General features: G+C 37.6%; 1 protein-coding gene across 3 annotated transcripts in view; it reads left to right on the top strand.

Moving 5' to 3' along the window:
• The window catches only part of SGCD (sarcoglycan delta), a 1,194,387-nt gene that overhangs the window by 968,876 nt on the left and 201,524 nt on the right, over window positions 1–23,987 (top strand). For all 3 annotated transcript variants that reach the window (XM_025388744.1, XM_025388746.1, XM_025388743.1), the window contains one exon: window positions 18,775–18,876. In XM_025388744.1, coding sequence (XP_025244529.1) covers window positions 18,775–18,876 — 102 coding nt within the window. The remainder of the gene's footprint in view (window positions 1–18,774; window positions 18,877–23,987) is intronic.

The raw sequence follows: 23,987 nt of genomic DNA on the forward strand, positions 1-23,987 counted from the left end.
ATACAAAGGATCAATAAAGTAAAAAATTTGATTTTTGGTGAGATAAAATGGATAAAGCACTACTTAGACTAACCAAGAAGAAAAGAGAGAGGACTCAAATAAGTAAAATTAGAAAGAAACAAAGGAGACATTATAACTGATCCGACAGAAATGCAAGGATAAAGATCATTATAAACAACCCAACTCTAACAAATTGGAAAATCTAGAGGAAATGGGTAAATTACTGGACACACAAAATGAACAAAGAAAAATAATGAGTAATGAAATTGAATCAGTAATTAAAAATCTTCTAACAAAGATGAGCCCAGGACAAGATGCCTTTACTGTAGAATTCAACCAAACTTACAAAGAATTAACACTAATCCTTCTTAAACTGTTCCTAAAAATCAAAGAGAAAGGAATCCTTTCTAATGCATTTTATGAGGGCAGCATTACCCTGATTTCAAAACCAGACAAGGACACAAGATAACCGGCCAATATTTCTAATGAACATAGACTCAAAAATTCTCAAAAAAAATGCTAATAAACCAAATCTAACATATCAAAAAAAAGTACACATAATCAAGTGGAATTTATCCCAGGGATTACAAGGATGGTTCAATATATGCAAATCAATAAATGCAGTACAGCACATCAACAGAATGAAGGACAAAAACTATATAATCCTCTCAAGAAATGCAGGAAAAGTGTTTGATAAAATTCAACATCCCTTTATGATAAGAACTCTCAACAAATTAAGCATAGAAGGAACGTACCTTGACATACTAAAGGCCATATATGACAAACCCACAGTTATCCTCATGCTGAATGGGGAAAAGCTGAAAGCCTTTCCTGTAAGGACTGAAAAAAGACAAGGATGCCCACTTTCACTGCTCTGATTAAACATAGTACTGGAAGTTCTAGCAAGCGCATTCAGTCAGGAGGAAGAAATTAAAAGGTATCCAAATTGGAAAAGAGAAACTCAAATTGTCCCTTTTCGTATAGAATGATCTTATATGTAGAAAAATCTAAATACTCCACCAGAAAACTCTTAGAAATGACAAATGAATTCAGTAAAATTTCAGGATACAAAATCAATATACAAAAAATTAGTAGTATGTCTAAACACCAAAAACAAACTAGCTGAAAAAGAAATAAAGCAGTCCCATTTATAATTGCTACCAATAAAAAATGAAATAAAATACCCAGGAACAAATTTAACCAAGGAGGTAAAAGAGCACTACAAGAAAAACTATAAAACACTGATGAAAGAAATTGAAGAGAACATAAGCAAATGGAAAAGCATCCCCTGATCATAGATAGGAAGAATTAATATTGTTAAAATGACCATACTACCCAAACTAATCTATAGATTTAATGTAATCCCTGTCAAAATACCAATGACACTCTTCACAAAACTACAAAAAAAATACATATATCAAAATTTGTGTGGAACCACAAAAGACTCTGAATAGCCAAACAAATACTGAGCAAAAAGAGCAAAGCTTGAAGCATCACACTACTTGATCTCAAAATATACTACAGAGCTATAGTAACCCAAATAGCATGATATTGCTATAAAAATGGACACATAGACCAGTGTAGCAGAATAGAGAATCCCAAAATGGATCAGTGTATTTGCTGCCAACAGATTTTCAAAATATGTGTACTCCATAAATATGTACAGTTGTGTATCAATGAAAATTTTTAAAAAACATAAACATAAAAATAAATGTAAATCTTTTAAGACTCTTCTAGAAGCATGTAGACTACAAACCTAATGAGAAGCACCCTACTTTAATTTCTAATTGGCTGCAGTAATTGTAAATTCTTACCAAACTATGCCCAACATGTTTTCATTTCATTAAGCAGTTATCAGTACCTGTGGTAGTCCCATTCCTAGCAAGATCAAGATTACCCTGAGTTCTTTGTAGTCGTGACATAACTCATTTTTATATAGCTATATTTTCATCTGGAGCCTGGCATCCCATTCTGGGAGGGATCCTTAAAAAAATTTTAACTTGTTGCTTGAGAACTCTTGATACTGTTCTATAATTGGGTTTCCCTGTCATCAGAAGTAGAGGTGACTGACAGTCTGTGGCAATGATGGCTATTGTTACCACAAAGGCTAAAAAAAGTCTTATGTCCTCTAAAAGAGAGAGAGAATGATTGCATGTCTTTAAGGAGTGTATGGTGGATATAGAGATTGTGTAGCATGTATGAATCCTTTTTGAAAGTTACTTTTAATTCATAGTCATGCTCACTTGCCTTTTTGATAAACACGTCTTTCTAGAAACTATATCTGGGGATAAACTTCTCTAGTATTTTATTAGTTGGAGTTCTCCAGAGTTACATAATTCATAGAATACCTGTGTATATGTGTGTGTATGGATTTTTATCATAAGGAATTGGCTCATGTGGTTATGGAGGCTGACAAGATCCCACATCTGCAATCTGCAACCTGGAGACTCAGGAGAGCTGATGGCATAGTTCCAGTCTAAGTCCAAATGCCTAAGACCCACAAAAATCAATATGTTGATCCCAGTCTCAAGGCAGGAAAAAATCCTCAAAGACAGTCAGCTTTATTTACCTATTTTAAATGATAAAATTAAATAGTATAGACATTTACTGTGTACAACATGATTTTTAAAAAAATTATACTTTGAGTTCTGGGATACATGTGCAGAACATGCAGGTTTGTTACATAGGTATACACATGCCATGGTGGTTTGCTGCACCCATCAGCCCATCATCTACATTAGGTATTTTTCCTAACGCTATCCCTATCCTAGCCCCCACCCCCTGACAGGCCCTGATATGTGATGTTCCCCTCCATGTGTTCTCATTGTACAACTCCTACTTATTAGTGAGAACATGTGGTGTTTAGTTTTCTGTTCTTGTGTTAGTTTGCTGAGAAGGATGGTTTCCAGCTTCATCCATGTCCCTGGAAAGGACATGAACTCATCCTTTTTTTATGGCTGCATTGTATTCCATGGTGTATATGTGCCACATTTTCTTTATCCAGTGTATCATTGATGGGCATTTGGGTTGATTCCAAGTCTTTGCTATTGTGAACAGTGCCGCCATAAATATACGTGTGCATGTGTCTTTATAGTAGAATGATTTATAATCCTTTGGGTATATACCCAGTAATGGGATTGCTGGGTCAAATGGTATTTCTGGTTCTAGATCCTTGAGGAATCGCCACACTGTCTTCCACAATGGTTGAAACAACGTGACGTTTTGATATATTTATACATTGGAGAATGGCTGAATCAAGCTAATTAACATATGTATTACCTCAGATACTTAGTTTCCAGGGTGAGAACACTTGAAATCTGTTAGCAATGTTGACCATACAATAAGTTGTTGTTAAATATGGTCATGTACAATGGATCTCTTGAATTTACTTTACTTGTCTAACCCAGAATAATGTTTAACCAAATCTCTTGGCACTCCTTTGCCTAATCAACTTGACACATACAATTAGCCATCACAGCCACTATCCCACATAAGGCTTAATAAATATTTATGATTGGGTTCCCTATAGATTTTTAATCTTCATTGTTACCAGGCTATCTGCCCTTCTTGCTGAGGGAATTACCCCAACTCTGGATCCCTGAAAACTTCTCAGACTATTAATGATTCCCTTTTAAAAGAATGGATTGGCTGGTAGGAAGGTTGTGGGTAATACCTGGCATGGTAGTTAAAACGGCAAATGGAGCAAATTAAGTTCATTTAGCCAATTTTGGTCTCTCAGTATTTAATGATTTGTTGATTTCCAGGTAAAATTATTCAACAACCATCTTACCCAGGGAAGAAAGCAGCCTCAATTTTGGCAAAGTAAAACAATCTCTTCTGCTTTCATTTTCTTCAATAGGTAGGGATATTGGGTGAGTTCTAATTTTATTCACTTTCTGCTAGGAAATGTCTAAGACAAATTTTCTGGCACACTCCCTTTCACATCTTTGTACCTGCCCTTCACTACCTGCATCCCGCATCCTCTTGACACTGGCAACTCCACCATAGTCCTCTTTTCTTTTCCTCTTAGACAAGCCTCTCAGAGCATATCAAATCAAGTAAGTGCTAAATTAGTGTGGCAGAGTGTAACTGCCATAGGAAGTCAGAGAAAATAGTTTGAAGAGGAAGCAAGAAGGGGATGAATGTGGGATCTGGGGCCTGGAGGATGGATGGGGCCAGCAGTCAGTATAGGGCTGCTATTGAACATTTACAGTGTTCCAGGCACCACACTAAGCAAATCAAATGTACATGCATACACATAACCTTCCAAGAGAGATACTGTGAATACCTTTTCACAGATGGAGAAAGACCCAGGGAAGATTCTATGACTAGTAAGTGATGGGACCTGGACTCAAAAAACTGTTTTTTTAAAACCCACCCCCCCCAAACTTTTATTTTTTTTTTAGGACTCTAACACTCACACCTATGGTTTGAACTTTTGGATTCCAAAACCTGTGGTCTAAACAATAGTGTCTATGGATTTTACTAGGCAAAGGAAGGAGGGAATACATTCCAAAAAATTATTTAACAAAATCACACGATCTATTATAAGCCAGTTCTTTACTAGAAAGTTACTTTTGGAATTTATTATGAGGCAGTGAATTCATCAGAGTTTGTTTCCAAACTTTCATGGAAGTCTTAGAATATAAAATGTAAATCAGCTCCCATCATTCCCCTGCTTAATATATTCCACTGGGGTCTAGTCACACAAATAATAAAAAATCCAAATTCCTGGTGGCATCTTCTTCAAGATGCTCTATTGATCCTTCTCCCTTCCCACTTCTCTGAATTCATCTCCTATTCCTCCTTACCTTGTGTAGAGGGTGTGTGACTCAACTATGATCACATTGGCTGATGCCATTCTTGGTGATCCTCAAATGTACCATACCCATTCTCCCTGTACTCAGACCTTCCCAGGACTGGCTCCCTCACTTCATCTGGGATTCTTCTTAGAGACAACTTCTTGGACCTCTAGTCTTAAGTATATCTTACCCTCTCTCCTCCTACTCTGCCTCATTCTTCTTTAGGGCACTTTATAGCTCCGCCTATGTGATGCTCTAGGAAAAGTGAGGAGGAGAGAAAGAAGGCATGTCTTTCTTCACTGAGCAATCAGGATTCTCCACAGGTGCAGTGATTTCCCCATGCAGTATCCACTGTTCTGTTCTGAGAACACGTGGATGAAATATGGGAAGGATATTAGAGCTTAGGAGTGCAAGCAAGAGAACAGCAATAGATGTCTCCTCTGGACCACTACTGCTTCTCTTTACTTAAGGCTAAACATAATTGCGTAAATTGGTGACACATCTGAAATATTGGGATTATATCTGATGCTACCTTTTAGAAGGCCAATTTGGACATGATAGCTTGAGGAGATGAGGAGATGACCAAATTAATAGGTAAGATAGCGCTAGGGCCAGGTGTATGCATACTAGCTTTCATATTTCTGAACTTATCCCTGGAAACCTTTCTCATAAATATCAGAATGGCACTGGGCCCTTTGAAGCTGTAACTTGAAGTCTCGTAAAAGACACTGTCATGTACCACTGACAACTTTTCCAAATGAAAATAGAAGACAGGACAGGTGGCTCCCTTGGGGTGCATACCCCGTGAAGGAATCTATTCTGGGAGGGATTTTCACAGTGTGTATTTTTAATATCACTCAGGCCAGCATCTTAATCAGACTTTACTGGTGGGAAGCACTCACCTGGCAGGAGTGATTGTGATGGTAGGAATTTAATCTGAACACTTGGCATAGGCCTAATCATATTTCGCTTATTTTCTTTTATGTGTCTTCTTAAGATAAATGAGTCTCCTCCTTTATCAACAATAGCTCAGGATTTATAAGCTCACATTTTTCACCTAAGACAGGGAATGTAGCAATTTGCACTTTATTATCCATCTCTCATTTTCTTCCCTTCAAACAATCGATAAATTCCCCGCCAATGTCTCTTTTTAAAGGTTGCTTACAAGTTTCTGTTTCAGAACAATGTGCCAGCATTGGTTTTTATCCCTAAGTCCTTTCTGAATCTGAGTGCTCATTGGGAGTGGTTTGCAAGAGTTTTTGCAAGAATTTCTTCAGCAAAACTACAGTTCACCCAAGAGGGCCTAAACATAGCCTGTCTGAGTTGTGGGCATCAGTTCCTGACAACAACTGACATGAGTTGTTGTCCAGGTAGCATCTCATTCCTGTGCATCATAGAATAGAATTTTTTACAAGTACAAATGATCTTAATGTTTCTTCTATCCAACTACCTATTATGGGTGAGATGAAACAGATGCAAATGGGGATAGGTTTGTCTGTATTTGACCTGACAACTAGAGGAAGGGTTGAGAACAGAAGTGCTATACTCTTCCTATAATTCCATGGAATGTGCTTATAATTTCTCAGAAACATCCCTTAAGGATAATCTTTAATGTTTACAAGTATACAGCAATTTCCATGCTGACCTACCTGTTTCCTTGGATGGCCAGCAAGCAGAGTACTGGTCTGTGTAAGTAGTATCTCCAGGGTTTGTTAACTTTTAAGCCAGACTTGACTGTATGTGGGAGCTGTGATTTTGATTCTTTTTGGCTAATAGAGACTTTTCATCTGTAAGTCAAAATGTACTGTCTTCTCTGAGTCAGGGATTATGACATGAGATTGGGATAAAACAGATAGCTGCAATACTTGCCCCTCCCTGCTGGAAGCTTGAAGTGTAGAAAAAAAAAAATAATAGGAGAATATAGCCAAATATGCAGTGGTTCTTAGAACATCAGCTCTGAGTTGACTCTGAATTGCTTGTTTTTCACTAGCCAAACCAATCATATGTAGGAAAATATAGTCCTGCATGTACCCAAAGAAATAAAGAGCAGCAAAGTGCTTAAAATTGTGACTGCTTTCTCTTCTGTATCCCTAAGTGACCACCCTGTTAACCCTCCATGGGCGTGTAGCTTGGGTGAAAAATAAATCCTTGTTCTTCAAAGTCACTGAGATTTGTGTTGTCTGTTACTGTAGTGTATTGACTGATCAGCATGGATTGTCTGATTTAATCCTCGATTTAGAAGTTAGAATTGTCTTGACTGCCTAAATGTTCATATTCACAGCATGAGCCTTAGAAAGCGTACCAGGAAGTGGTTGAAGCAGCACTCTAACCCTTGCAGTCTGGTTCCAAAGCTTATATTCTTAGCTGGGATATCAAAATTCTCTCTCTCATTTTATTTCTCATTCTCTTGCACACTGTGTGTGTCTGTGTGTGTCTGTGTGTGTGTGCGCGCTCTCCTGTTATTGAGGAAAGATGGTTTCTAAAGAGAATCAAGGAAGACTTCCCAAATAAATTGATAGCTAAGCTCTAAAGGAAAAGTAGAAACTAGGCAATTCAGTAGTAAAGAAAATTATACTTATTCCATGTCTGTGTGGAGGCAGGGGTAGTCCCCGTTGTTTGATTTACTCACACCCAGAAAAAGTGTAGAGCAAAGAATTCCTGTTTATGCATTACTTTTGGAAACCATGAAATATGGAAAGTGTTCAAACACAATAGCCTTGAATCTGTAAATCATTAAAAGCAACCTTATGAGATTTTATAAAATGGATGAGAAATTACAGTTTTGATCCACTGAGGCACCAAAGCAATCTGACAGTTACATATGTATAAGGCTCTCTAGCTCGCTCTCTTGCTCTTACTCACTCTCTCTCTCTCTCCCTCCCTCTCTCTCTCTCTCTCACACACACACACACACAGAGAAAATGATCTAACCAATATATGAGCTTTAGCATTATGGTAACTAGAGAGTAAAAAGGAAAAGAAGGAAAACTATATATCAACATCATTGGCCAAAGAAAGAAAATATGAACAAAGTTGAGATTACATGCCAAATGACAAAAAGGATCAGCAGCTGTGACCCAGACGGTGATGGGGTCATCTGGTCCTCTCCCTTGCTGTTGGGTTAATCATGCAGGACTGATGATGTCAGCATTTATAATGCTCCCTGGAAAAGAAAGCCAGTAGCTGCCTCAGTAGCCTGTCACACAATTTAATTGCCTTGATCACAAAACATTCCCTGTGTCTTATTCAGGTCTGGCTTGCTTCACTCTAGAAACCCTTCATCAAGTTGGACTTTAATGGAAACAGAACATTGCCCAGCATGTCCCTTTAGTAACCCCACACAAAATGTGGACAACTAACAGTCATGTTTTAACCTCTTTAACCTACTACCTCTTTCCCCAAGCACATATCTCTAAATCAGTTCTCTTTATGGATTAGGGGAATTCCAAAGCACATCACTGCATGTCTCTTGAATTGGATTGCTTTTTTTTTTTTTTCTTGGTGAACGTCATATTTCTCTTAAAACAAACAAACAAACAAAAAAAAAAACACCTTGTTAGGGTTGTATTTGTATGCTGTAAGATTCACTCATTTTAGGTATACAACTGAGTGATTTTTAGTAAATTTACTTTTATACAGCTACAACCACAATCTGATTTTAGAGCATTTCTGTCACCTCAGTAAAATCCCTTGAGTCTATTTAGAGTCTTCTCCCATTCCCACTGTCAGCCCTAGGCAACCACTAATCTACTTTCTGTCTCTATAGATTTGCTTTTCTGGAAAATACATAATTGAGATCATGTAATATGTGGTCTCTTATGTTTGTCTTCTTTCATTTATCATAATTTTTGAGGTTTGTCCATGTTATAGCAGGTACCTGTATTTCATTTCTTTTGATTGCTAAATAGTATTCCATTGCATGGATGTAGAATATTTTACTTATCCATTCATCAGTTAATAGGCATTTAGGCATTTTCCACATTTTGGCTCTGATGAATTATGTTGTTGTGAACCTTTATGTATAAGTGTTTGTGGGGACATAGGTTTTCATTTATGTATAAGTGTGGGGACATAGGTTTTCATTTATGTATAAGTGTTTGTGGGGACATAGGTTTTCATTTATCTTGGGCAGAGAGCCCAGAGGGGAATTCTGGGTCATGTGGTAACTCTGTGTTTAAATTCTTAACAGGCAGGCCCTTTTCCAAAGTGACTGCAACATTTTATGTTCCCCTTAGTGGTATATAAGAGTGCATGATATTTCCACATTCTTGCCATCATGTGTGCTACTCGTGTGTGTGTGTGTGTGTGTGTGTGTGTGTTTTGGAAACTCCCAGAAGGAAGGAATGCAATCTGCAACTCTTCTTGCCTTTTCATATAGTGTTTAGCACAGGACTGGCACACAGTAGAAGCTTAACAGTGTAGCATGACATGTGATGGTTAAGAAATTTTGTATTGGAGTTACACTGCCAGGTTCTGTAAGCATTGGTTTCCTCTACTGTTAAATGGGGCTAATGGTGCCTACCCTTTTGAGTTACAATGAGGGTTAATGAATACATTGCAGACCATATGCTTTGTCTAACATATATGGAAATGGTAGCTTTTGTTACTAATGCTTTAAAATTCACATGGATGAGCACTTTCTGAACAATCTCTAGTTTAGCCAATTTCTTTTTTTTCTCTTGCAATTAGATATTTAGGTATAGGCAATGTACTGAGCCCCCAAGATGAAATAATAAGTAGCACCTTATTTCTCATTGCAAGAAATTTGAAGTTTAGTGACTGATGACAGATATAAATGGGCAATTACAATGTATGTAGTATAAGATATAGAAGGAAATATGAGATGAGAGATATGATATGAAAAATCCCATATGACCCAGAAAAGACATTTAATCATAACCAAAGGACTGCAGAGAGGAGCAGAAGCACTGGGAAGAGTATTGCCGGCCAAGGGAAGGACATGAAACATTTACGAAGATTCAAAAAGGGAAGGGGTTTGGAAAAATCGCGAGCATGTTCTGTGACAGAGTGAAGGGAGACTGTTGAGAGACAAGGATAGAGAAGTGAGCAGGTGCAGTCATGAAGTGTGCTAAAGATTACATTAAGAAGTTTGTTCTTTACTTTTGTTGCTATCGTTCTATTAAGTGTTAATGTCTGAGGAGCTACAAAGAAGATGGTTCAATATTCCAAAGGTAGAAGTAACCATTTATAAAGAGAAGAAAGCTAGAGCAGTCTCAAACTTTATAGTAGTCTAATATAGCATTTCTCAACTTAAAAATAAACATTGCCCCTCCCCCCAGAGGATGTTTAGCCATTTTTCCCTATTTGTCACCACATGAAATGTCAATATTAAAGATATATTGCATATATACTTCTTATGTAAACATATTTGTGTTTTCTAAATTAAAAAAATAAAAATTTTGTATGCCTCCAGCTCCCCAATAATTAATTTTTGTCCACTGGGGACTGTATCCCCCTGATTGGGAATACATACTCTAATAAATTGGAATCTGAAGTAGGAACAGGTATAGATGTTAAGATTTTTGTCATTCCCCACACTACCTTTCAAAATACAACTATTTGGAATGAATAAATTCTGTCACTCTACAGATATTTTCTGAGCACATAATATTTGCCAAGCCGTAGGAACTGAGACTACAGCAGTGAATAAAACAGTCAAAAATCCCACCCCTCATGAAGATTACATTCTACTGCAATCTATATATAATTGTTTCACTCTTGGATCCAAACTAAGTAATGCCTGCCATTAAAACTGCTCCAGCAAGAGATTATCTTGAGACTTGTTTGTTAAAACAGGTCTTGGCATTTCTTTCAAGCCTGAAAATGTGCTGACAGAATTAAAAACCCATCCGATGCTGATGCAGGGGGAAAATCAGAGGAGCAAGAAAATAGCACCTTTTTCTGTTAATAGATTTTATTAGTGGGAAAAATTGTTTTACACACATATCAAAATATCAAAAATTGCACAATAGGGCTGCAACCTACTCATCTAACAGCCATCAATGTTTGCCTTTTTCTGAATAAATATATCAACTCTGGGTGTTTTTACGTCAGTCTTTAATTTGTACACATCCCTAGGAGTCCTGGGCATGGGGTGGATCCTGGAACAGATCAAAAATGCCTTTTCAGCAGTGTCCAGTGGAATGTGAAAAATAGCACTATCTTAAAAACAACATAATAGCAATTTCCAGCCCCATCCCACAAGAACCAACAGAAGTCCACCTCACCCAGAATTTTGTAGACATCCTGGTATCTTACCCTGCACCAGTGGAAAGGCCTCTGGGACCACTGGTCACTGCCCTGCACTGGCCATGCTGAGAGAACACTGGTCCCCACCACATGATCCCTGGAGTCCAAATGTTCTGCGGCTCCTGGTGAAGGGAAACTTTGGTGAGGTTACAGCCATTTCCTTTGGAAGCCTTAACCCCTCCTTGGGACACTGGAAGGAAAATGGTCTCTAGAGTACATGGGAGGCACAGATCTTTTGTCTACCGCCCCCCACCCATCCCAGTGGGAAAATATCTCCTCTTCTTCTTGCCTCCTTTCCCAGCACATCTAGCACAGTTCATTCAATGAGATTCAATTAGATTATAAAAGATAGGAAACCCCACTGCTGTTAGGCTACTGCTGCTTCATTCTCAAAATCTCTAAGCCAAGGAATTACAAAGCCCAAGAACCTGTTTAAAATGGTGACAAAGGGAGTCAGGGGCAGGAGATATGAGGAAAGAAAGAAGTGATGTGGAAAGAACCAATATTTCAGTCTATTATCCTGCTACTCAGAATTCTCTTTATTCTGTACTCATCTTGTAGAAAACTATTCAAAACAATTAACCAGTCTAGACCAGACAAAGGATGAGGAGGAAATGCTGTAGTCCTTGGACCAGCCCAGAGGGTGGTTCCCCAGATTCCACCTACCTGTGCCCCTGTTCCTCTGCCCCTAGCCTCTGCCTGTTCTGAAAGATCTATCGGAGGGCTTAGGGGGGACTCTAAATTAGACTGGGAAAATAATAGGATTTGCTCTTGTGTTTTTGAAAACTCCTATTCTGAGTGAGTACCACACCCAGTATGGGAATCGTCACTGGTGATCCTGCAATGAGCAGGGCTTTCAGAATTCTTATCTTCACTGGGATTACAGTGGGAGCCTGGCCTCCTCCTTCTATCTCAGATGTACCTTACAGACTTCAGGTAAGCACTTCATTGGACAGCACTCATTCAGTCAAGACCTGCTATTCCCCTCTTGGGCTACTATAATTTTCATGCTTGCCTTAATGAAAATTAGTTTCACCATTTAAAGAGGAAGGTAAAATATCGTCTATTTTTCTACATGCTTTTTCTAATTATTCTAGGAATGATGTTCTCTCTCCTTTTTTTTTTTTTTTTTTTTTTTTTTTTGAGATGGAGTCTCACTCTGTTGCCCAGGCTGGAGTGCAGTGGCACAATATTGGCTCACTGCAAACTCTGCCTTCTGTGTTCACGCCATTCTCCTGCCTCAGCTTCCCAAGTAGCTGGGACTACAGGTGCCCAATGCCATGCCCGCCTAATTTTTTGTAGTTTTAGTAGAGACGGGGTTTCACCATGTTAGCCAGGATGCTCTCAATCTCCTGACCTCGTGATCCACCCGCCTCAACCTCCCAAAGTGCTGGGATTATAGGCATGACACACCGTGCCCAGCCCTCCCTCTTTAGTTTTTTGGAGAAAGGATTTTGCTGTTGCCCAGGCTGGAGTGCATTGATGTAATCATAGCTCACATTCCTGGGCTCAAGTGATCTTCCTGCCATAGCCTCCTGAGTAGCTGGAACTACAGGCATGTGCTACCATAACCAGCTAATTTTTATTTTTATTTTTTTAAGAGATGGTATCTTGCTATGCTGCCCAGGTTGCTCTTAAACTCCTGGCCACAAGAAATCTTCCTGCCTCAGCCTCTCAAAGTGCTGCCATTACAAGCATGAACCATTGGGCCTGGTCTGATTCTCAATCTTCTAAATACCTCTTTTACATCTTATTGGGAGAGAAGTTATAGTTCATAATTGACCTAAAACTCCAATCTTAATAATACCCAAAACTTCTTATTCAGTAAAAGGTGAAATGTTTTTTATTAAAGGTGATATCAAGGTACTTTGATGGGTTTCCAATCCAGCCTGACTGTTCCAAAGCTAGAAAGGAGACTATAAATGTGGGAACATATTAACATTTAGTTGGCTACTCTAATAGCTTTGTATTATATTTTGGAAATAGAGGCCAGTAACACAAATTCACACTATTTGATAGACCTTTCCCACCAAATACTATTAGGCAGACCTAGAGACAGGGAAGTAGGCTAGAAAAGTGAAACTGATCATGAGCAAGAATAGGAAATCCTGTAAGTGGAAAAATGATAGAGATTTGGTACGTTTGGAATAAGTTTGCTGCCATGAGATATATGTGAGGGAAGATTAAATTACTTATTGCAAAAAGAGTTACTTGGCTTGGATTGGATTTATCGTTCTTGAACTGTGGTCATTTCTGTACCTTCTTCACTGTTCTTATTTGGCTATTACAGACTGTCTTACAGGGTGGGATTTGGAGGGGCCTTCTCTTCTTTAACTTGTGATGGCACATAGCACTTGATTATACACAGTGAGTTCTCCAAAAATAGCAGAAGATTCCTTCTGATTATGTCTGGGGATGGGCAAATGTTGGGTTGTAGTTAGGATCCCCTAGACCCTGGGAAGGTGTAATAAAAGTACCATAAAAATGAATGGTGTTAGGCTTAGGATTAAAGATGGTTCTATCTGTTAATATTGCTGACTGCAGTTACCCAATAAGCTAAAATCAAAGTGACATTAATAAGAAACCCAGCAGTAACCATAATGACATTACTTTTGTGTATATTGAGGATTGGGTTATACTTAGCTATTATCCTAGTGGCTATGAATATAAAGTCTCAATTGGAAAGAGTTGAGTTCAAATTCATTGTTCTGTCATTAGCTAGCTGTGTAATTTTGAGCGAGTTACTTAACAACAAATTTGCTCACTTGTAAAATAAGGAAAATAATAACTATCTCATAAGAACATTGAAGAGATGACATGGGATAATTTATATATAGCACTTAGTACATGAGATATAGTGTACATTCTAGATAAGTGTTGATTTTTAAAATAAATCACCAAGGAAAGCTTTATTTTTTGTTACCTAAGGGCTTTTATTTAAATTACTATTGGTGTTTCTAGAAGATTTTAGAAAATTAGAACATACAGGCCAGGCATGGTGGTTCATGCTTGTAATTCCAGCACTTTGGGAGGCTGAGGCGGACGGATCACCTGAGGTCATGAGTTTGAGACCAGCCTGGCCAACATGGTGAAACCCTGTCACTACTAAAAATGCAAAAATTAGCCAGGCATGGTGGCCTGCACCTGTGATCTCAGCTACTCAGGAGACTGAGGTAGGAGAATCTCTTGAACCTGGAAGGTGGAGGTTGCAGTGAGCTGAGATCATGCCATTGCACTCCAGCCTGGGCGACAAAAGCAAAAAACTCTGTCTCAAAATAAATAAATAAATAAATAAATAAATAAATAAATAAATAAATAAATAGTACAGATAAGCAAAAAGAGGAAAGTAGAAAGCACTCATAACTCAGACATACAAAGATATTAAATATTAACATTCGAGTATATTTTCCCCTAGAATTTTTCTCCAGTAAAATTTCCTTGAGAATTTTTTGTTATACCCACATGAGTATATGTGTATATATGTACCAATGTGTATGTATATTAAACAGTTATTTTTAAGTGGGCTCTCTCTCTCTCCCTCTCTCTCTCTCTCTCTCTATATATATATATATATATATACCTCCTCAACTGATTGCTTCAGTCAATAATGCATCATGAATATTTACCTGCACTCTTACATATTCCTCTGCAAGAACTACATCATTTTCCCTTATAGTATGTTCAATTATTTTAACATGCGACTTTCGATAGTTTTTTTTCTTTCTCTTATTAAGTGACATGGTGATGAACAACTCTAAAGCTAAATACTTTCACATTTACACAGTTATTTCCTTAGGATGAAATCCAAGAACTAACATAATAATTTTCGGTAACAATGAAGGAACTGAGGTAAATCGTGAAAAGCACAGAGTATAGTAAGTCAGTCATCAATAAATGGGGGAGGAAAGGGGATATACGTATGTAGTGTAAGAAAAGATGTTGTTTGGAATAGACTTGCTGTAGTACCCCAAATGTAATCTTTTGTTTAAGAATATTTAGGAGTTCTTGTTTGTTTTGTAATCGTATCATGCATGTAATCATATGCGTGTAAACATATCAATGTCTTCTGAACTCAGTGGGGAAAAATGTCAACATAACATGCAGACAGATGAAGCAGCATAGTCAGTTTATAGAATTCAGGTTTAGTATGTGTTTCTGTGAAAAGGTTTGCCTCTCCAGCTATCAGAAATGAGGACTAACAATCCAAAACACAAGCTAATCTGTCTGTCTCTTTTGGGAGGGTTGGAGGTGCCTTTGGACATCCGCATTGTCGTCTTTCCCTTTGTTGCAGGTTCCACCTGCTGCGGGTGAGACACGTGCCATGTCCCCCAGCCTGTTGCCTCTCACACTGGGTTTCATTGCCCAGTCGGGTTCTCTTGGCAGAACTGTCTCCATGAATGCCAGAATAGAAATATACAGATGGCACACTATCCATGGAGGAACAATTTTGACCTGCAGGATCTGTTCTGATCCACAGGCTGAAGCACATTTATGAAGACAGAATGGGGAAAAGTACCCATTTTCCACTTGGTCATTCAACTCCCTGTGTGGCATCCATACTGAACGTGTTGAGATATACAGCACAATGGCAATGGCAGACAGAAGAAGCTTCAGGAGGCTGAAATAACATAGATAACATAGTGAGGTAGGTTGGGTGGAGACTGTGCAAACTAGAGACCGTATGGTGTGTCTAGGCAGAGGCGGCTGCTGCTCACCTCAGCAGACTCTGGCAATGGGAGAGCAGGCCCAGCATGGCCATTCCTGTTTAACTGGAGAAACTGGAAACCTGGATTTTTCATTCATATATTTTGCTTTTCAAATGTTATTAGAAAATAGAGGAACACATAAGAAATAACAAAGCATGTTCATAGTGTGTGTGTATATACACCAAACACACACATGCATGCTCATACACACACACACATACACATTCCTGGGAGGAGAAAAAACACGGTGGAGGGATGAAAATAGAAATTTGACTTATTTGAATATTTGTTATTTTGTAGATTTGACTTTGGTGCCACATACATAGTTTACATAAAACAAAATTGGACTTTAAAAAAGCTGTCATGAAAAAATGAGAAGAAAAAATGAAACACATCTCACTGGGTATCGTGTTAACAGAATAACCCCACAGAAAGGAATTATTTCAAGTGACTTTGAAATTCCATGGTTGGACTGTATTTTCCTAGTAGGATATACTTTAAAGGTTTTTAAAAACTGACAAATTCTACATTGTTTTTTTATTAACCATAATGTTAGTGCAGTAGTGACGTTGGTGTTCTGAAACTATTCTGTGTGTGTTGTGAGTTAAATGAATAATCGTGTTGGTATTATTCAGAAAAGGGATTTTTGATATGAAAGAAAGGTAGTAACATTATAAAATCCATGAGATAAAATGGAAATATTCAAGTCCTGAATTTGAGTTGAAGTTTCATGTTAAATCATATTATTTTTACTAAACACACAACACACACACACCTTATTTTCCAACTCTTTCCGCAGAAACAAAGGCTCACCCAGTAACAATCAGTATCCAAAGCTCCCAGTTGTAGTTTCTAAATACCAGTTCTCACTGAAATGAACCAGGGCTTATTATTAAAAATGGCTGATTACAGTCATGGGGAAGGACTGTAGGATTACCCTATAACATCTCACATAGAAGAGAGACGAAGGACTGTAGGATTACCCTATAACATCTCACATAGAAGACAGACGTCCATCAAAGACTACGTGGTTGTATTAAAAGGGTGCAGCAGTCAACTGGAAAAAACTCCTTTACTGAAGTAGGGAAATTAGAAGATTATAATGATAATAATTGGGCTATAATGAAACAAGTGAAAATGTTTATAGTCATAGTTAAAAAGTAGAATCCTCATTGGTTTGGAAGATACTAGGTGGAAGATGTTAAATAGCCAATTCAGTATTTTAAAGATCAACAATAAAGGAGGGAAAATCCAGCTCTGTCAATTCCTCTGTCAACTATAATTTAGAGTTAGCAAGTAGTTGATGAGATGAAAGTAAATTAAGAATAATAGAATTATGATATAACCAGTTTGAAACCTCTAGTGAAATCGTCGGTCCTCTAGGCAAAGACTACGTTGGCTGATAACTTCATGGCAAAAAATGTTATGTGCCTACTGATAGAAGAATATCCCATGAATTAAGTAAAAAATGTCCCTCACTCCACCTCAAAGATGTTCATGTATAATCTCAGAACCCATGAATGTATTACATTACATGGAAAAGGGGAATTGAGATTGCAGATAGAATTACAGTTACTGATCAGGTGATCTTAAAATGGGGAGATTATCCTGGGTTATCCAGATGTGCCCAGTGAAATCACAAGGGTCCTTGAGAATGGAAGAAGGATGCAGAAGATTCAGTGTCAGAGTGATTTTATGTGAGAAAAACTCAAATCAGCCACTGCTGACTTTGGAGATAGAAGTGAGGCCATGAGCCCAGGAGCCAGAAAGAGCAAGGAAATTGATTCTCCCTTTAGAGCCTCCGGAAACGGACATAGCCCTTCTGACCCCTTGATTTTAGCCCATTGTGTCCTGGTCAGACTGCTAACACACAGAACTGTAAGATAATAAATCTGTGTTGTTTTAAGCCACCAAGTTGTATTATTTGTTACTGTAACAATAGAAAACTAATATACCCCATTTCCTAGGATATATTCTTTCTAGAAAATTGCACCAGAGTCTGATTAAGCTTCTTGATGTAACCACCAATTTATAGGAAACATAACGAATAGAGGAACACATTATATGAAAGTATGGGAATGTTCAGCAAAATCTGAACTCTGGGTAATTCTATTTTTAAAATGACATTTATCAAATAAAGTATATGTGTATATATTTGTATATGTGTGGATTAATGAGAGAGAAAATGACTGGAAATTTTAGGAACTGATCTAGTATTTTATGTAGCAAACAATTGCTGTAGGGAACTTAATTCAAAAAAGCAAATTATAGAGAAAAAAGTATTAGTGAAATTTGAACATTGACATTGGGTGTTTGATATTAAGGAATGATTGTTACTTTTCAAGTATGTGTGTGGTAATGGGATTATGGTTATATTTAAACAAAGAAGGGGAGCGTAGGTGGCCATAATAGATAATAATAGCCATAAATTGATAATTGTTGAAGATGAGTGATAGGTACATATGTGTTTGCTATCTGTTCTTTCTACTTTTGCATTCATTATTTCCATAACAAAATATTTTTTAAAAATATTAGCAACTAACTTGACTCTTTAAATGTTTGTGACTCAAACACACATGTCCAAAGTCTGGATTTCACCAACAGGCTGCCAGCTTGAAATATCTGTAGAGTTTTGGAAATAGGATCTTTTACTTTTCCTGGAGTATTATCCTTTTCTCTCCTCCTACTTACCTTCTCCCTCCATTCTTTCTGTGCTGCCTAGCAAAATTGCCCCCTGCCCCAATCTGTATATGTGGATGACTAGAGGGCATTCAAATTGCTTGGAATAGAATTTTCTCAGAAAGAGTGAAAAAGATAATATGCATAACTGCATTGAACAATACCTTCTAAAATTTTACATGTTCTTTGAATACTCGTCCTCATTCCATGGCTTCAAAAAAAAAAAATAGGCAATAACTTTCCATTTTTGACAGCCCGAGGTGTTTTGAAATTTTGGCTAATCATATCTTCCTTGTTATCTCTGTGTTCTATTTCAGGATGGAATGGGAAACCTGAGAATCACAGAAAAAGGTCTAAAGCTAGAAGGAGACTCCGAATTCTTACAACCTCTCTATGCCAAAGAAATCCAGTCCCGACCAGTAAGTTTCTGCTGAGAGAAGAAGGCGTTATTGTTGTTCTAGAATCTGAATCTAGAGGAATTGATCTTGCTATCAGCTGGGTACAGAGGACTGGGATGGGGAGTAATGCTGGTAGTAAGATGAATTCGCTTTCACTTCTGAATCTTTGAGTATCATCACAGCAGTGGTAATGTAAGCAAGTGAGATGACCTCTCTGAGCCTCTTTCCATTCCTGCTGAATAGAAGGTAACAACCCCATGCTACCCAACTTTATAAATTGTGTCGCAAATAAGGCAAGACAGCAAATGTGGAAAAGCCATAAATAGTATACAAATGCATGATAATATTGCTGTTTATTTTATTCATCAAGTGCTTCAAAGCCATTTTTAGAAACACAGAATTAAGAATTAGAATTTTGTTTTTCATTAAGACTTTACACTATGTAGCCGGTGTTGGTTAGGATCAATTCAATATCAGGCTGAGTGCAGTGGCTCACACCTGTAATTCCAGCACTTTGGGAGGCCAAAGTGGGCAGATCACCTGAGGTAGGAATTTGAGACCAGCCTGGACAACACAGTGAAACGTCGTCTTTACTAAAAATACAAAAATTTGCCAAGTATAGTGGTGAGCATCTGTAGTCTCAGCTACTGGGGAGGCTGAGGAAGGAGAATTGCTTGAACCCAGGAGGTGCAGGCTGCTGTGAGCCGAGATCACGCCACTGCACTCCAGCCTGGGCAACAGAGCAAGGCTCCATCTCAATAATAATAATAATAATAATTATTATTATTATTATTATTCAATATCAACAGCTACATTCTGAAATGATATTTAAATAATCACAACAGAGTGTGTACCCTGTTCTAGGCATATTACTGTTTTGCATGCAGTCTCATTATCTAATTTAGTTCGCAGATTTGTCCACTGAGGTGGGGACTATTGCTGCCTCTATTTTGTAGATTAAATAACTGAGGCTTGGAGAAGTTTCATGTCAAAAGCTTCATATTTGTAGCAGGCCAGAGATTTCAAGCCTTCTCTGTTAACCATTATTTCCTACAGAAGCCTTTTCTTTCATTCCTTCTTTTCTTTCTTGTTGCTGTAGCAGTGATTCCTACATATATACCTTGCCTTTATTAACCACTGTTATTCCAAATTGTGTGGAGTTCTTTTAGTGGTTTTGTTCTTTGGTTGGTTGGTTTCATTTGTTTAGTTTTTATTTTTGTTTTTTAGTGGGGTGATAGAATTTGCTGCTTGAAAAGGATTATTAATGCATTTGCTCTGCCTCGGATTGATCCCCCTTCACCTGCGAGCATAACGTGAAAGTTCCCCCAAAGCATTACTTGCATTGTGTGCATTGATTAGCATAATTATGGAAATTCAGCAACTTGGTGCAGTGGCTAATTTTATCTGAATGTTATCCAAAGTCTTCAATTGTATTAAACTAGTGCCACTCTAAATTTCAAATAGATTTGCTTTCTTGTGTGCTTAGTAAAAGAGAGGGAGTCAGGATGTTAAAACCATCCAAAATAGCAAATGAATTTAGCCATCCAATGATTATTTATAAAATGTAACTGGAACCTATAGTACATTGTCTTGGATACTTAAAGTACACAGAGTATTGTGAACATATTTACTGTCACTGAGAAACCTATACCCTGGAAGGAGTAATGAGGTGACCCTGTAACGTGGAGAGTCAGATGATAATTCTGCCTTGGACAGAATAGAGACAGTTTTAAGCATTTAAGAAATACCTGTTCTATGCATTGCTCTTAATTTATATCTTGTTTTCCCAACCTGGCAATTTGGTTAGTTGTCATAGACCTGTTTCTAGTTGAACTTTAGACAAACAGTCTTACCTGTATTAAACTTGTTTAACTCACTAGTTTAGTTTGGTCATTTCCCTCTATGGATGTTGGCGTACGTTTTCTGTAAAGGGCCAGAAAGTAAATATTTTAGTTTTATTTTAAACTTTTTTTTTTTTTCTTTTTTACCACTCTCAAAACTTAAACAGCATTCTTAGTTTGGGAGTCATACAAAAATAGGCCACAGGCTGTCATTCACCAACCCTTCTAGTCTATATTAGGAATAATTCCATAAATATATAAATGCTCTTATTAGACTGGAAGTGGTAAAAGGTAGATTTTAAGAACATAAGAAGAACAGCTGATATGTGTTAAGTAAAACATTCTGAAATAAGTTTCCTTGGTAAAGAATTAGTCATGTCAAGATATTAGGAAATGTGTTTTAGAAGACTTGAAAACAGGGTACTGGGTGCATCTGTTGGGTCTGTATGCAGGAATTGCATGTCTAGCAAATGCGTTAGCCATCCTTTCTGGAAATTGACAGACAACTGATCTCAACTGAGAGATACACCTGCTTGTAAGTTTAAAAAGTAGTAATTACTTACTTTTACATTTAATTACTTACTTTAATACTGAAATATATGAGCTATATGCAATGCTTTCAAATCACTGTTTAAAGAAAATAAAAAGCCCTCAAATTCACTATTTTCCATTGTTTTTAATAACTTTTTTCAAAAATAGTGAAGTTTTATAGCCTTATATGTTTCTAATAACAAAAGAAAAATCTTCTAACTGAAGGAAAAAAGACACACAGTTATGCATACATAATAAAATCCATAAGTCATGTGATCTCTACCTGAAACCTGTGCCCAAATTCACTCGCCCTTCTGCATCACACACCACACCTTAGGTCAAGCCACCATCCATTCTCACTTGCACTACTGCAACAGTCTCTTCACTGTCTGCTGCCTTACCCTTTTAGCCTCATTATACAAATTGTAGCCAAAGTAGTCTTCAAAATGTCAAATCGCTCCACCTCTTCGCAAAGGATTTCCCATTGATTTCCTGTTGCATCTGGAATAAAATCTAAAGTCCTCACTAAGGCCTATAAAATGCATTATTAGACGTTTTCATTGAGGGCTCCTCTGGTCATCTTTGTGTCAGCTCAGATGTCACCTGTTTAGAAAGATTTCCTTCACCCAGTCAGTCCATTTAGCACAGTAGCCGTATATAAATAGCACATTGGTTTTTAATTCCTTATAACTGTCATTCGTTCACATTCTCATCATGTTTATATGTTTGGAAGAGCAGGAGATTGTCTGGATTGTCCCCACTGTATTCCTCAGACCTCTTGCTGTACCTAGCACACAGTATATGCTCAGTAGATGTTTGAGAAACTGAACCAGTGAATCACTGAAAATGAAAGTGTCTCTGAAATCTATTCTGCAGAGGCAAGCACTCTCAACAATTTACTGTTTTGGCTGGGCGCGGTGGCTCACACCTGTAATCCCAACACTTTGGAAAGCCGAGGTGGGTGAATCAAGAGGTCAGGAGTTCGAGACCAACCTGGCCAAGATGGTGAAACCCATCTCTACTAAAAATACAAAAATCAGCCAGGTACGGAGGTGGGCAGCTGTAATTCCAGCTACTCCAGAGACTGAGGCAGGAGAATCACTTGAACCCAGGAGGGAGAGGTTGCAGTGAGCTGAGATCGCTCCACTGCACTCTAGCCTGGGCGACAGAATGAGACTCTGTCTCAAAAAAAAAAAGAACAGTTGACTGTTTTATCAAACATTTTCCATGCATATGTATTTTTTAACAAAACCATACCTTGAATACTATTCTGTACTGATGCAATGATGGTCTCATAAGATTATAACACCATAACACGATTTGTATTTTTACTGTACTTTTTCTATGTTTAGATAGATACTTCCATCTGTGTTCCAATTGCCTACAATATTCGGTGCAGGAACATACCATACAGGTTTGTAGCCTAGGAGGAATAGGCTATGCCATACAGCCTAGGTGTGTAGTAGAGTACACCATCTAGGTTTGTGTAAGGACACTCTATGATGTTCACACAATGGCAAAATCACCTAATGACATGTTTCTCATAATGTATCCTCATCAAGTAATGCATGCCTGTATTGTTTATTTTGTATACCTTACATTTAAAATTTTAACAGCTTTCCTGAAGTACACTTCTGATAAGTTACAATCTGATAAATTCTAAAATATGTCTATTCACATGAAACCACCACAACCAAGATAACGAATGTATCCATCACCCCTGAGAATTTCTTCTTGCTCCATTGTAATCCCCCCAACCTGTTGCATCCCTCCTACTTCCCCACCCATGTTCATTTCCTGGAACTTTATATAAATGGAATCATATAGTAAGAGTATCTAAATAATGTTAATAATAAGTTGTCAGTTTATAAAGACCTTTTTTAAAACCATCTATTTAATGTCTAACTTAAGAATATGATTTTTTATTTTTATTTTTATTTTTATTTTTTTGCCTGCAATGGGGCTATGTCTTGATTTTCTGGGGAGAGATATTAGAAGTGGTCTGCTTCATAAACATTCAGTATTTCCCTTCTGGATAACATCAAAGCATAGAGAACAGAATACAGAATAACATATTAGGCATGGCATTGAAGGAAGAATTAGTATTTCTTTGATATGTCCACAAAAACTGAAATCAAGTATGTTGGCATGAAAAGGTGAAAGAAAAAGATTTCTAATATGATAATTTAGTCCACAGGGCTTGTTTCTCCTTAAGCACAAAGGTTATTGCAAGCTGAAAGAAACTGAGGTTCTGGTATTAAGGAAGGTGGGAGGAAAGAGTGGTTGTCAGGCAACCAATTGGATCTGCCATGTTTACTGAGTCCTAACCTCACATGATGCTCATGAACCTCACATGTAGTTTTTATCACCTTTCCATTCACTCCTTTGTTATCTTCAGCTTACTGATTGTTTTCTGATGTATCTGACTATTGTCTGTAGACTACCCCGGGAGACTCTCGTCCGCATAATTATCTGCAGTGTCATTTCTATGTATATCACAGCTGCCTCCATTTTATGGGGTATCACCTTCTGCTTTTCCTATTGAAAAGAGATCAGTGTCCAGTTGAACAAGATTAGTCAACTACTCAAAGTGAGGACAACTAATGAAGCAACACTTGACTTTATTGTGGTTTTATGTTTCGCTGATCTGAGAGGAGCTGAGATTAGTTAAGCAATTCACACAGTGTTCAGCATTGTATCTGATTTCATTACTGAAGGTTGCAACCCTAGTAAAGTCACTACAAATTGATTAGTGTGATA

This window comes from Theropithecus gelada, chromosome 6, assembly GCF_003255815.1.
Source record: "Theropithecus gelada isolate Dixy chromosome 6, Tgel_1.0, whole genome shotgun sequence".
NCBI classification, from domain to species: domain Eukaryota; kingdom Metazoa; phylum Chordata; class Mammalia; order Primates; family Cercopithecidae; genus Theropithecus; species Theropithecus gelada.